Source organism: Nicotiana attenuata, unplaced genomic scaffold, assembly GCF_001879085.1.
Source record: "Nicotiana attenuata strain UT unplaced genomic scaffold, NIATTr2, whole genome shotgun sequence".
Classification (NCBI taxonomy): domain Eukaryota; kingdom Viridiplantae; phylum Streptophyta; class Magnoliopsida; order Solanales; family Solanaceae; genus Nicotiana; species Nicotiana attenuata.
Window position 1 is genome coordinate 548,777 of NW_017670338.1, and position 12,586 is coordinate 561,362.

A 12,586-nucleotide genomic window follows, 5' to 3' on the forward strand; every position below is an offset into this window, starting at 1 on the left:
GCCTAATGGGATTTCCCTCTTTTTTTTTTTTTTTTTTTTTTTTTTTTTTTTACTCGGTGTCCGGCGCCCTCATTGGGGCCAGACCAGTGGCGAAGCTAGAAATTTCGTCAAGGGTGTTCAAACTTGAAAGAAGTGAAAAAAATTCACTGAGAAAGAGTGTTTCATATATGTTATATAACTCTAAAACCTAATATTTTACTTATAAATACAGTGTAATTTTTCGAAGAAGGGTGGTCAGTTGAACACCCTTTAAGACTAAATTCGGATTCGCAGCGGGAAGTCCTACATTAGGGGTAAAGTGTTCCCTAACAAAGGCGACTCTATACCTAGTGCTCGAACCCGTGACTTCTAATTAAAGATGAAGGAGTACTTATCACTCCATCACAACCCTTGTCGGTTTCCTAACGAGATATTACCACAAAGAAATTTAGAAGTTAAATGAAAATATTTAAACTTTAATTTTTTAACTTTGCTACTAATGGAAACAAAGTAAAAGACTTGCATTTAAATCCAAGCAAGGGGCCTCCTGATGTAATGGCTTTTTGGGTATCAGCCACATCTTTCCATGCAATACAATATATTCTCTCTCATACATAATATTCTTCTATAGAATTGCTTCATGATTTCAAATATTCAATTAATTAAAAATATCTACTAACCTTCTGAAAAGCCAACCTACCCCCTCCCCTCCACCCCACAACCCAAAAAAGAAAAAAAGAACAATGTGATAACTTAGTGCTATTCAAACTACTCTGACCAGTTGATTTATTCTATAGGTGTGTTTAATTTACTACCATTGCAGTTGCTTCCATTAATCATTGAACATATATATATATATATAGGCAAATTCAAGATTTAGAGCCAGTAATTTTAAATTGAATTTTTGAGTTAAAAATAATGGTTTAATTAAACCCGTAGAATCCGCTCTATATTCAACTATGATTATAGAGGTGCTCATATTGTGGCATGCAGATGTTAGGCATAATATATCTCTAACTGCACTCAGCTCTACTCAGTCCTTTTACAAAGTAACTAACAAATAGAATCAGTAACTAGAAAGAAAAAAAGGAAATAAAAAAGTAAGAACAAAATATTACCTTTCTTTCACAAAAAGTTGCACATAATAATCTACCAGTCTTTATCCATCTTTCTTCTAAGACAACCAATCAAAATCCTCAACATGAAGTTAAGTTAAAGTATCCATCAGATCATCTTTCTTCTCATTAATTGCTAGTACCATTGTACCTAATTCTTTGTATGATCCTGGAGTTTCTTTCTACTTTTGCATGTCACCTAATCTTCCAACATTGTTGACACAAAGACAATGTTGAGGAACAATCACTTCTGTTGGTTTCTGTCTTATCATCTTCTTCTAATCTTGATCTTGACTGGCATTGAAGCTGCTGAAGTAGATAGAAAAGAAGTAACTTTCTATACTACTATGTATTTTCATAATCATGTTTTTGGTTGTGCTGAGCTGCATTGTATTGGTGATCATTTCCATTGCAGGATGACCTTTACATTGTTTTCTTGAAAGATCAACCGGGGAACGAAGAATCACTATTTCAGAGACATATTAATGTCCTATCATCTTTAAAGGGAAGGTTAGTTAAATCTTCTGATCATTCTCTCATGTGATCCAAGAGTAATGCAGTTTCAGTAAGGAATTTTCTTGACTTCTTTCTGTTGTAAATTGTAATACATAACAGTGATGGGGATGCAACAGAATCTCATGTTTATAGCTATACAAAAATCTTCAATGCATTTGCAGCAAAGCTATCTCAACAAGAAGTTCACAAGTTATCCAGTAAGTAGGATTCCTCTGCTATAACTTTAGTCTTTGGCATTTGTTTGATACTAATAATTGAGTTCTTCTCTCCAGGCATGGATGAAGTGGTTTCTGTCATACTAAATAGATACAGGAAGCTACATACTACAAGATCATGGGAATTTATTGGTTTGCCTGCAACTGCAAAAAGAAGATTGAAAAGGGAGAGCAACATTATCGTGGGTGTTTTCGATACAGGTTAAGTATCATTCAGATATACTACTCAGGTTCTTCATTTTGCCAACAAAACAGAAGGCTGAAAATCAATTTTCATGAAAATACTTTGACAGGGATAACTCCTCAATCAAAAAGCTTCAAGGATGATGGTCTTGGTCCTCCTCCAGCAAAATGGAAAGGAAGTTGTGGCCATTTTGCAAATTTTTCTGGATGCAACAAGTAAATTATTCCCTTGTCATTAGTACTTTTGTATTGTACATCAGTGACATGACATCCATATTGGAGTCTATTATTTATCCACAAGCGTAATTAAGTGAAATTAATGTCACGAAAAGACAAATCAATGAACATAAATAAGGAGTAGGTAGTTCTGAGTCATGTACACAACCAACCAGCAGCAGCTCAAATAGAATAATAATTAGTAAAGTTTGCACAAAAGTATGTCAGCATTTTAAAGTTAATAACTTAATGTTTGAAAATAAGGAGCCATATTGTGTGCTGTCCACATGATACACTAGTCCCCGCATTTGTTCCTCCAATAATATCGAACATATTAAACTGTTATTGTTTGTTTTTACTAGGGTTCAAAACATACGCTTCTGCCATTGACTTATTCTCATTTCTAATTATTATGCATGCCTTTATTTGTGATTATCAAGCAAACTTATAGGGGCAAGATACTTCAAGCTGGACAAAGTTCCTGATCCAAATGACATATTGTCACCAATTGATGTGCACGGCCATGGAACGCATACATCATCCACCCTAGCGGGAAGTCTGGTGCCTGATGCTAGCTTGTTTGGTCTTGCCCGAGGGACTGCACGTGGAGCGGTTCCTTCTGCTAGAGTGGCTATGTACAAAGTCTGTTGGGCGACCTCAGGTTGTGCAGATATTGACATTCTAGCTGCATTTGAAGCTGCAATTAGTGATGGTGTGGACTTAATATCCATCTCAATTGGTGGTCTCAGTGGTAGTTATACAACTGATGTGATAGCCGTTGGGTCATTTCATGCCATGAAAAAAGGGATTCTTACTGTGGCTTCTGCTGGAAATGATGGACCTAACCTCAACACTGTCGCGAACCATGCACCATGGATGCTAACTGTAGCAGCTAGTGGCATTGATAGGGAGTTCAGGAGTAAGGTGGAGTTGGGAAATGGGAGAATAGTCTCAGTAAGTCTTTCTTATTGATGCAACAAAAGCTCAAATACGCGAAAGAGCAAATGCTATTCTATTTGATCACCTTTTTGTTGAAGCATTTACTCATAGCAGCATTATGCAGGGGATTGGAGTTAGCACGTTTGATCCAAAGAAAAAGTTGTATCCTCTTACGGCGGGAGTGGATATGGCCAAGAGCTCTGACACTCGAGACAGTTCAAGGTACTAATTAGGTTGTTACTAGACATTTTTTTCTTGTAATACTAGCCTTGCATATAATATGACACTGTCACAGGTACTGTGGTGAAGGATCAATGGACCCGAGAAAGGTAAAGGGAAAGCTTGTTTATTGCCAGTTGGGTACTTGGGGTGCTGATTCTGTTATAAAAGAACTTGGAGGGATCGGCACTATCATTGAAAGCGATCAGTTTCTTGATTCCGCCCCAATTTTCATGGCTCCTGCAACAATAGTTAATTCCAGCATAGGGAAAAGCATTAATAACTATATGCATTCAGAGAGGTAAAAATGTTATAACCTGTTTAGTCCATTTCAGAACAGAAATTACTGATTTTTATACTCCACTTAGCTGTGTGATGGTTTTGAAAATTGCAGATTACCTTCAGCAGTAATATATAAATCACAGGAAGTTAAGATCAAAGCTCCATTCATTGCATCATTTTCATCAAGAGGTCCAAATCCGGGAACAAAATGCCTTCTGAAGGTAAATTTAGATGGAAATCAGAGTTCATTGTTAGTGTTAATTTCCAAAATAGCTTTCTGATGCAAGCATCGTACAGCCTGATATTGCAGCACCGGGAATTGACATTCTGGCTTCTTACACCCCCCTGAAATCACTCACTGGTTTGAAAGGCGACACTCAATATTCAGAATTCACCCTCATGTCTGGCACTTCCATGGCATGCCCTCATGTTGGCGGCGCAGCTGCTTATGTAAAGTCATACCATCCATATTGGTCTCCTTCTGCTATTAAGTCTGCCCTCATGACTACTGGTAAATCAACAAAATCTTGTTTTCCACTTTCATTTGGTCTAGAAACTCAATACCCCTAGAGCAAATAGATTTTGTAGCAAATATATTAGTCCACGTGAGCACTACATAATCTAAATCTGTACAACAACGACAACAACAACAAATTCACTTCGATTCCAAGCAAGTTGGATTCAGACTGTAATTTTTGAAATTTTATCTTTTTCCTTAAAAACTTGAAGCAAGACCTATGAGCTCAAAGGTGGACAGGGAAGCAGAGTTCGCGTATGGTGCTGGACAAGTTAATCCGACGAAAGCAAGAAGCCCTGGATTAATTTATGATATGGATGATATGTCATATATCCAATTCTTATGCCATGAAGGTTACAATTCATCATCAGTATCCAGTTTACTTCGACAACGGGTAAATTGCTCCATGTTGATTCCTGCAAACGGGGAAGATGCTATCAACTATCCCACAATGCAGCTTGGCCTAAAGAGTAATCAAGAACCAACCATTGGCATTTTCAGGAGGAAAGTTACCAATGTTGGACAAGCTATATCTGTTTATAATGCCACTATCAGAGCTCCTAAGGGAGTTGATATCACAGTAAAACCAACGACTCTCTCATTCACGCGTGCAATGCAGACAAGAAGTTTCAAGGTTGTTGTGAAGGCAAAACCAATGTCAAATGCTGTAATATTGTCAGGTTCACTCATTTGGAAGAGCTCTCGCCATCTTGTAAGAAGTCCTATTGTCATATATGATCCAAAGGTTTTTGATTAAGTTGTAATGCTATAGTTTGCAAGGAAAATGATACAGAAGAATGCAAAAAAAAATAAATCAAGAAACAGAGATGATTGATGAATTAATTTCTGAAAAGGTGGGGGCAGGGTAAGTGCACAAGAATGATTTTGAAGAGCAGTAGATGCAACATCTGTGAATAAAAATCTACATGTATATTCATTTCACATAATTACTTTTGTTTTCATTTTTGCAAACAAGTCCGAATTAGTTGAATACTTGTGTCAGAAAATTCTTGGATTGATGTGCCATTTCCATAGAGGAGATAATTGACAATACGAAGTTCATTGATCATTTCCTGCCGTAGATACGACAGTTGCAAGCATTATCTAGAATGATTGCGCGTAATTATTTTACTATCAAATTTGAACCAATGACTTAAATAGGTCATTATCATCCCAAAAATAACCAAATGAATGATTTATCAACCCTTGTTTACATATAAAAGCCATCCAACAAATCTCTATAAAATCATTTTCTACGCGAATGTATAGCCGATGCTAGACTTGAAAAGCTAGTCTAATTATAGAAATCCAATGTGTACTTATACATGTTGAATGATATAAAGATTTATATATATAGTCGACTTCACGGACATATTGAGAATTAGTTTATTGATTATCCAACTAATTAAATCAATTACGCCCTTATACTCAACTTTTCACATACCCCTCTTCCCAACAGTCTCCACCAAAATAAATTGACAGACTAAAAAAAAGGATGAAAAAGCAACTGCACAGCCAACACGAGTCAGACAGAGAAATGATAGGCCACCACAACCAATAGTGATTTCTTGAACACTTCCAATTCTATACTTTTCTTTGTTCAGCACATCTTTGAGTGCAACAAAGCTTTGTGTGGCTTCTTTTCAGCATAAAAGAAATGGCATATCGCTAAGTGGACAGAACAGAAGATTCCAATGATTGTCGCCATATGCGCAGCACTAACCAAACCCACTATTGTGTCTAGTGTTAGGTATTATCTATAGCTATATCACAGTAGAGTATAGCTCATATACATCCATACACTCTCAGATCACCTAAAACATATATACTTACAAGTAACGATATATGATAAATAATTACAAGATATATAAAATATGCATCTATTACAAGTTACGACAAGTAAAATCACGCTTATCATAATGTAAAAAATTGTTACACTAGTGTATATAAGTTAATTAATCATTCACGGTATATGTTCCATATATATCATGAGCTATAATTTTGGTCCCGAGAAAAGGCCGAAATGGTGTCATGCTTTACCACCCGTGTAGTGCAAGAAAAGTGCCAAAGATAGCATGCAAATGATGAAAACAAAAGAAGGGGTTAGGTTTAGGGGCACAAACAAAATTATGGTCCAAAAATCAAGAGCCTTCTTTATTTTGGCAGCACTCAAATTTTCCAACTATAGAGTAACCGAACAAGCATGCGTTAATTTTGTACTTTATCCTTCTAGCTTTTTTCGGCGCCAAAGGCCAATCATACCAAGCCATGGGAGTTTATTTATTAGCATAAGGCATTAATTAGAATAATCAACATGGTTATAAGCAACTAATTTCTATCTTTGTTTTATGGTATATATCTCCTAATCACAGCTAGTAAGTGTTAGGAGGCTAAAACCTCTAATTATCTAAGAACAGCAGTCCTAACGTGTTCACAAGATCTCTACACTAAGAGTCCTTGAAAACTTTAAGTATATGATTGTTAGTGTGTGCGAGAGAGAGAGAGTTCTAAACTTATAATTTGCTTTTGTGACTCTCTTCACATAAAACTCATGGTAGAAAGTTTCACTAAACATCCATTCAATCATTTATATAGAGTAACTACAACTTTATATTAAGGTTAATTGTTGGGAATATATCTTAATTAGTAGCTCAGTTGATTGGTTATCTAAATTTTCACTTGGTGAGAGTTTGTTTTTCTACCTTGTAATTTCCTTTCCTATCTCCTCTTCCAAAAATTAATAATAAAATAATAATATTGACGTTAATCGCGGTTGGTATTGCACAAATCCGTTTATCAGCGCGAAAGTGCGTATATAAAATATCAAGTAGATCTTGAAATTTATATACGCGATCGAATCATATATATATTTGTCGAAACAATATTTTCAAGCATGCATGAATTACAATTAAAGCATCACAATAATTTTTTAGCAAAACCAAAGAGGCAACACGGTTTGTTGCTTGCTGTCCAAATAATTGAAATCTTGAAAGTACCATTCAACACAAAAGTAATAAAATACAATTTAAGCAACAAAGGTCAACTATGATTATACAGATTTTCAGCCTGATAATTGGTACAAGTAAGAATGCAAGGTATTGGAGCTGACCAAAACCTAAAACCTGCCGAGCAACATTAAATGTTTTTGCCACCCCCATGATTATTCTCACATTTTGGTTGGTTACAAACACAAGGAAAAACAAAGAAAAAAGAAGCCACACCTCTAAGTCAAACACATACAGTTACGAAACAGCAATTAGATTGCCACATTTATGAGGGCCGTCACCGAATGTTTTCTGGCATCAAATCATAAAGACAAAAGATTAACCCATGTTAAAAAATATTACTACATCTGATCTTAAATATATTATAGTCATTTTATAGAATTGAATTTGTTTCAAGGTAGCTAACGTTTTTTCTTAACCTCAGGAAAATCCGCAGCCACTACAGCCTCTGCTCTTCGGGTGAGCACTCTGTGCACACTGGGTAAAACCCCCACTGTGTAATAACCTGCAAATCACACATGGGATGTAAACCGCGCTGGCAAGCCCTGTACGACATGCTCAGGCCCAGAAGGCATTGAGGGTGGATCAATCCCAGGTCATCGTAGATAACCCCCTCCAAACCAACTGGGTCATCCCCGAAGGGATAGGTAGCTAACGTTTTACATAAAGAAAAAGTCATTCAAATTAGTGGAGTGTTAATAAAATGAGACGTTTATGAGATAGATGAATGATAATCTAGACAAACACTGTTATGATTAAAACTCTATTAAATGTCTTTTTAAAAAATAATGCAAAAAAAAAAAAAAAAAGAATCTTAAAAGATAATTATACGAACAAAGATGAAGTAACATCTTTTTAGGTGGGGTCTAATTAATTATGTTTGAATCGCCATTTTTAAGTGACCCAATTAATAAGAAATACAACATCTTTGAACAATGATTGCACGAAAGGTCCAAATTCCAAAACAATCTCCATTGCATTATATAGCACTATAGCAAGTTCCTAAAAGCCAGCATTACTCCATCTCTCTTTGTTTTCAATTGTTTAATCAGATTTTCATCTTTTTTTTTTTTTAATAAAAATATACTGTCCTTCTTTTATATAGGAGGCGTGCATTCTTGAAAAAAAAGGGAATTAGTTAAAAGTGGGAATGGGAAGATTGCTTTTCTTTTTTTCCCTTTTGTTGCTAGCACAATGAAGTGACATAAGTTGTCAATGTTATCACACTCTTTCCCTTGGCCTATTTAAAATTTCCATCAACCTTCAGCTATTCCACAGTATTCCTTCAATTATCCTGAATCCTAAAACAAAGGTATGTCTTCTCCTTGTATTCTTTCTTCCTCTCTGTGCATTTTGACAACACCATGCACAAACTAAGGTGGATTATGAAGCATCTACCAACCTCATGCATATATTTAAGGACTAGTTCAATTTTGGTTCTGTAAGTCATGGCCTAAAATATACTATGTTCTATGCATGTTAGCATTATAGCAATCCAACATATATACACAACTCGTGGCAGATTCAGAATTTAAAATTAGTAGGTTCTGCTATTTATATATGCCTATTTTTATATTTCCGTACATATATAAGGTTTAGACACAGTGGATTTAACCGAACTTGTTCTGTCTAGTGGCAGAGTAGAATGAAATGAGCTGACTTGTTCAATCCACCCTTATTTCACCTGTTGCGGCGCGCAAACCGATCCCACCATATCAATATGAATCCTCCCTTATTTCACTATATATATCAATCCACCCTTGTTCCACCTGTTGCGTATAGGTCAGATACTATTTTTATAGGTCTCATCAGTTGACACCCTTTCGCCGAAAAATTATATATATTGTGTATATAGGTCAGATATTATTTTTATACATATATACAATATTACATTTTGAACACTTTTAGCGAAATTCTTGACTTCACCAGTATTGGTTGTGAACTTGTGTGTAATCTTGATTCGCCACTGACACAACTTAGGTAGACCTTTGTAAAGATGCCCTGTGTTTAAGGGCTGTCAAGAACCTTTTAGGTAGTAACAAGTTCACCAGTTTCCTTTCAATTATGAAACACGAGTTGTATCATATGATTCGTGCTATATAGTTAGTACAACTAGGTAGCTTTAATGGCTTCACATTTCCAACCTCAGATGTGAGCTCTAACAAGAAGTCTGCTGTAGTGGTTTGTGGTTGGCTCAATACCATGGTTGTATTTATTACTTCACGAGTATGGCTTCATCAGTTCTCTTTCTTGAACAACTTTTAGATGAATAGTTGATGGTCCATAATAAGTAATATCTCTCATTTATATTACAAGAAACTCCTTCATTGACAGTTCAAAACACTCCCTTTTCAAAGAGTACTAACAAATTGATTGTTTATCTTAGTTACAATAGTATTCTCACTTTAATATCCTTTTTCTTCTTTTGTTTTAAGGTAGATCACATCATTCCTTGTATTAAAATGTGTTACTGATATTTAAATGGTGTCATTGTCTTGTCCCTATTAGAGTGCACAGTTTTAGCTTTTGGTCACAGGAAGTAGTAACTGCAATTCACAGTAACTCAGTTCATGTAAATCCTTCAAATATTGAATGCTTTCGTACGGAGTATTTAATTTTCCTGTCTGCCAACCTTTGATCAGTAAAATCGCCACTAGAATCCACTATTGTTATAAATAAGAGGTGTATCTAAGCCCTTTGCTTATATTTCTTTACTTTTCTTCCCAGTTTTGGCAGTGAAGATGAAGTTCAGGAACTGCATATTGTTGTTAGCATTTATAGCTGCAGTGGTTTCAACTGCTTTAGCAGAACAAGATGTATATTTGGTTCATATGGATAAGACCAGGATCACATCATTCGACAGTTATGTTGGAACTTCCAAAATATGGTATGATAATATTATTGGTTCTATAACTGAACTCTCTACTGATGGTGAAGAGGAACAAGAAGAGAAACCTCCTCAACTTCTTTACGTATATGAAAAAGCCATTTCAGGTTTTTCAGCAAAACTATCCAAGAAACAACTTGAATTACTAAAACAAGTTGATGGATTCCTTACAGCAATGCCAGATGAAATGTTAAGCCTACACACCACTCATTCACCTCAGTTTCTTGGGCTGAAAAGTGGCAGTGGACTTTGGAGTGCTTCTAATTTGACTTCTGATGTGATCGTTGGCGTGATCGATACTGGAATTTGGCCTGAACATGTAAGTTTCCGCGATTCTGGCATGCCACCGGTGCCTTCTCGTTGGAAAGGCAAATGTGAGGCTGGAACGCGGTTTTCGCCATCAAATTGTAATAAGAAGATTATTGGTGCAAGGATTTTCTCTAAAGGGTATGAAGCTGCTGCAGGGAAAATCAATGAAACAGAAGATTATAGATCACCGCGTGACTCACAAGGCCATGGAACGCATACTGCTTCAACAGCAGCTGGAAATCTTGTCATGGGTGCAAATCTTTTTGGTTTGGGTAAAGGCTTAGCTGGTGGTATGAGCTATGGATCAAGAATTGCAGTTTACAAAGCATGTTACATACAAGGCTGCTCAAGTGCTGACATTTTAGCAGCTATTGATCAAGCTGTTATTGATGGGGTGGATGTATTGTCACTTTCTTTAGGAGGTTTCCCAAAGCCATTTTATGCCGATAATATAGCTATTGCTGCATTTGGTGCAGTCCAACATGGGGTCTTTGTTTCATGCTCAGCAGGAAACTCAGGGCCTTTGAATTCAAGTGTTGGCAATGCAGCACCTTGGATTATGACTGTTGCCGCGAGCTCTCTGGACCGTAGCTTTCCAACTATTGTCAAGCTTGGAGATGGACATGTTTTTAAAGGAGCTTCATTGTACCAAGGTAAGCCTACAAAACAATTGCAACTTGTTTATGGCAGAACAGCAGGGGGAGAAGGTGCTGAATTTTGCACCAATGGGACTCTATCTTCAAGATTAGTCAAAGGCAAGATTGTTGTCTGTGACAAAGGACTCAATGCCAGAGCTGAAAAGGGAGAGCAAGTGAAAATAGCTGGTGGAGCTGGAATGATTATGGTAAATAGAGATGAAGAAGGTGAAGAACTTTATGCCGATCCTCATGTGTTGCCCGGCACATCTTTAGGAGCTTCAGCTGGGATTGCTATCAAAAGTTACATTAACTCGACGAAAACTGCCACAGCTTCAATCAAATTTGAGGGTACAGTTTATGGCAACCGTGCACCAATAGTGGCTGCATTTTCCTCTAGAGGACCTAGTGCAGCTGGACCGGACATTATCAAGCCGGATGTTACCGCTCCAGGAGTGGACATACTAGCTGCTTGGCCTCCAAATATCAGCCCATCAATGCTAAAGAGCGATAAGAGAAGCGTGCAATTCAACATTCTTTCAGGCACTTCCATGTCTTGCCCTCATGTCAGTGGACTAGCTGCATTACTTAAGTCTGTCCATAGAGATTGGTCACCAGCAGCAATCAAGTCGGCTTTAATGACAACTGCTTATACCCTTGACAAAAAAAGAACTCCAATTGCAGATGCTGTTTCTGAGACTTCAATATCAGCTACCCCTTTTGCCATTGGCTCAGGACATGTTGATCCTGAAAAGGCTTCTAATCCAGGCCTTATATACGATATCTCAACCGAGGATTACCTGCAATATATCTGTAGCCTAAACTACAACTCTTCTCAAATAGCCCTTTTATTGAGAAAGAATTATACTTGTCCTACTCATGCCTCAAAATCACCTGGTGATCTAAACTACCCTTCTTTTGCTGTACTTTTCGACAGCAAGAGGCGAAATCTGATCCAAACATTTAAAAGAAGTGTGACAAATGTTGGGAACCCTATGAGTACTTATGTTGTACAAGTGAATGCACCTAGTGGAGTATCAGTTACAGTGAAGCCAAAAATTCTAAAATTTCAGAAGAAGGGTCAGAAGCTGAGATATAAAATGAGAGTTGTTGCAAGGGGAAAAAGGAGTGCTGGTGATTCAACATTTGGATCACTGGTTTGGTTTTCAAGAACACATATAGTTAGAAGTCCCATTGCTATCACATGGCAGTAACTTAAAGAGGGTAATTTGATGACAATATCCAATTCTTGAAATTATCTACGAGAATGTGTTTCTTTTGAATAAACTAACTAGTTCAATTAGATATATCTGCATATTACTTTTGAGTTCATTGTTTACCTCGAAAAATATGAGTAACAATTAAACTTGATTTGTGGTTTTAAAGATATGTAGTTTAATTCAATACCAATTAATAATCAAGAAACATGAAGTAGAAATAAAAGATAGAAATGAGTCAAACCAACGTTAGTTATCAGCAGTGACCTCGAGACGGTGACCTCGAGGTGGCTTAAGGCAGTAAGAACAATGAGGTAAGAAAATCAAAGTAAGAATAATCAAGCTAAGGGAC

At 36.6% G+C, this 12,586-nt stretch overlaps 2 protein-coding genes across 2 annotated transcripts; both read left to right on the forward strand.

Moving 5' to 3' along the window:
* Positions 1 to 1,057: 1,057 nt before the first annotated feature.
* Positions 1,058 to 5,172, forward strand: LOC109238073 (subtilisin-like protease SBT4.14). Its single transcript, XM_019404506.1, has 11 exons — positions 1,058 to 1,423; positions 1,510 to 1,604; positions 1,710 to 1,807; positions 1,883 to 2,026; positions 2,119 to 2,224; positions 2,665 to 3,178; positions 3,288 to 3,385; positions 3,459 to 3,683; positions 3,777 to 3,885; positions 3,962 to 4,175; positions 4,394 to 5,172. Exons 1-11 carry the CDS (start codon positions 1,325 to 1,327, stop codon positions 4,936 to 4,938), a joined length of 2,247 nt encoding a protein of 748 aa, XP_019260051.1. The 5' UTR covers positions 1,058 to 1,324; the 3' UTR covers positions 4,939 to 5,172.
* Positions 5,173 to 8,205: 3,033 nt separating this feature from the next.
* Positions 8,206 to 12,324, forward strand: LOC109238074 (subtilisin-like protease SBT1.1). Its single transcript, XM_019404507.1, has 2 exons — positions 8,206 to 8,498; positions 9,914 to 12,324. Exon 2 carries the CDS (start codon positions 9,928 to 9,930, stop codon positions 12,229 to 12,231), a length of 2,304 nt encoding a protein of 767 aa, XP_019260052.1. The 5' UTR covers positions 8,206 to 8,498; positions 9,914 to 9,927; the 3' UTR covers positions 12,232 to 12,324.
* Positions 12,325 to 12,586: the final 262 nt, after the last annotated feature.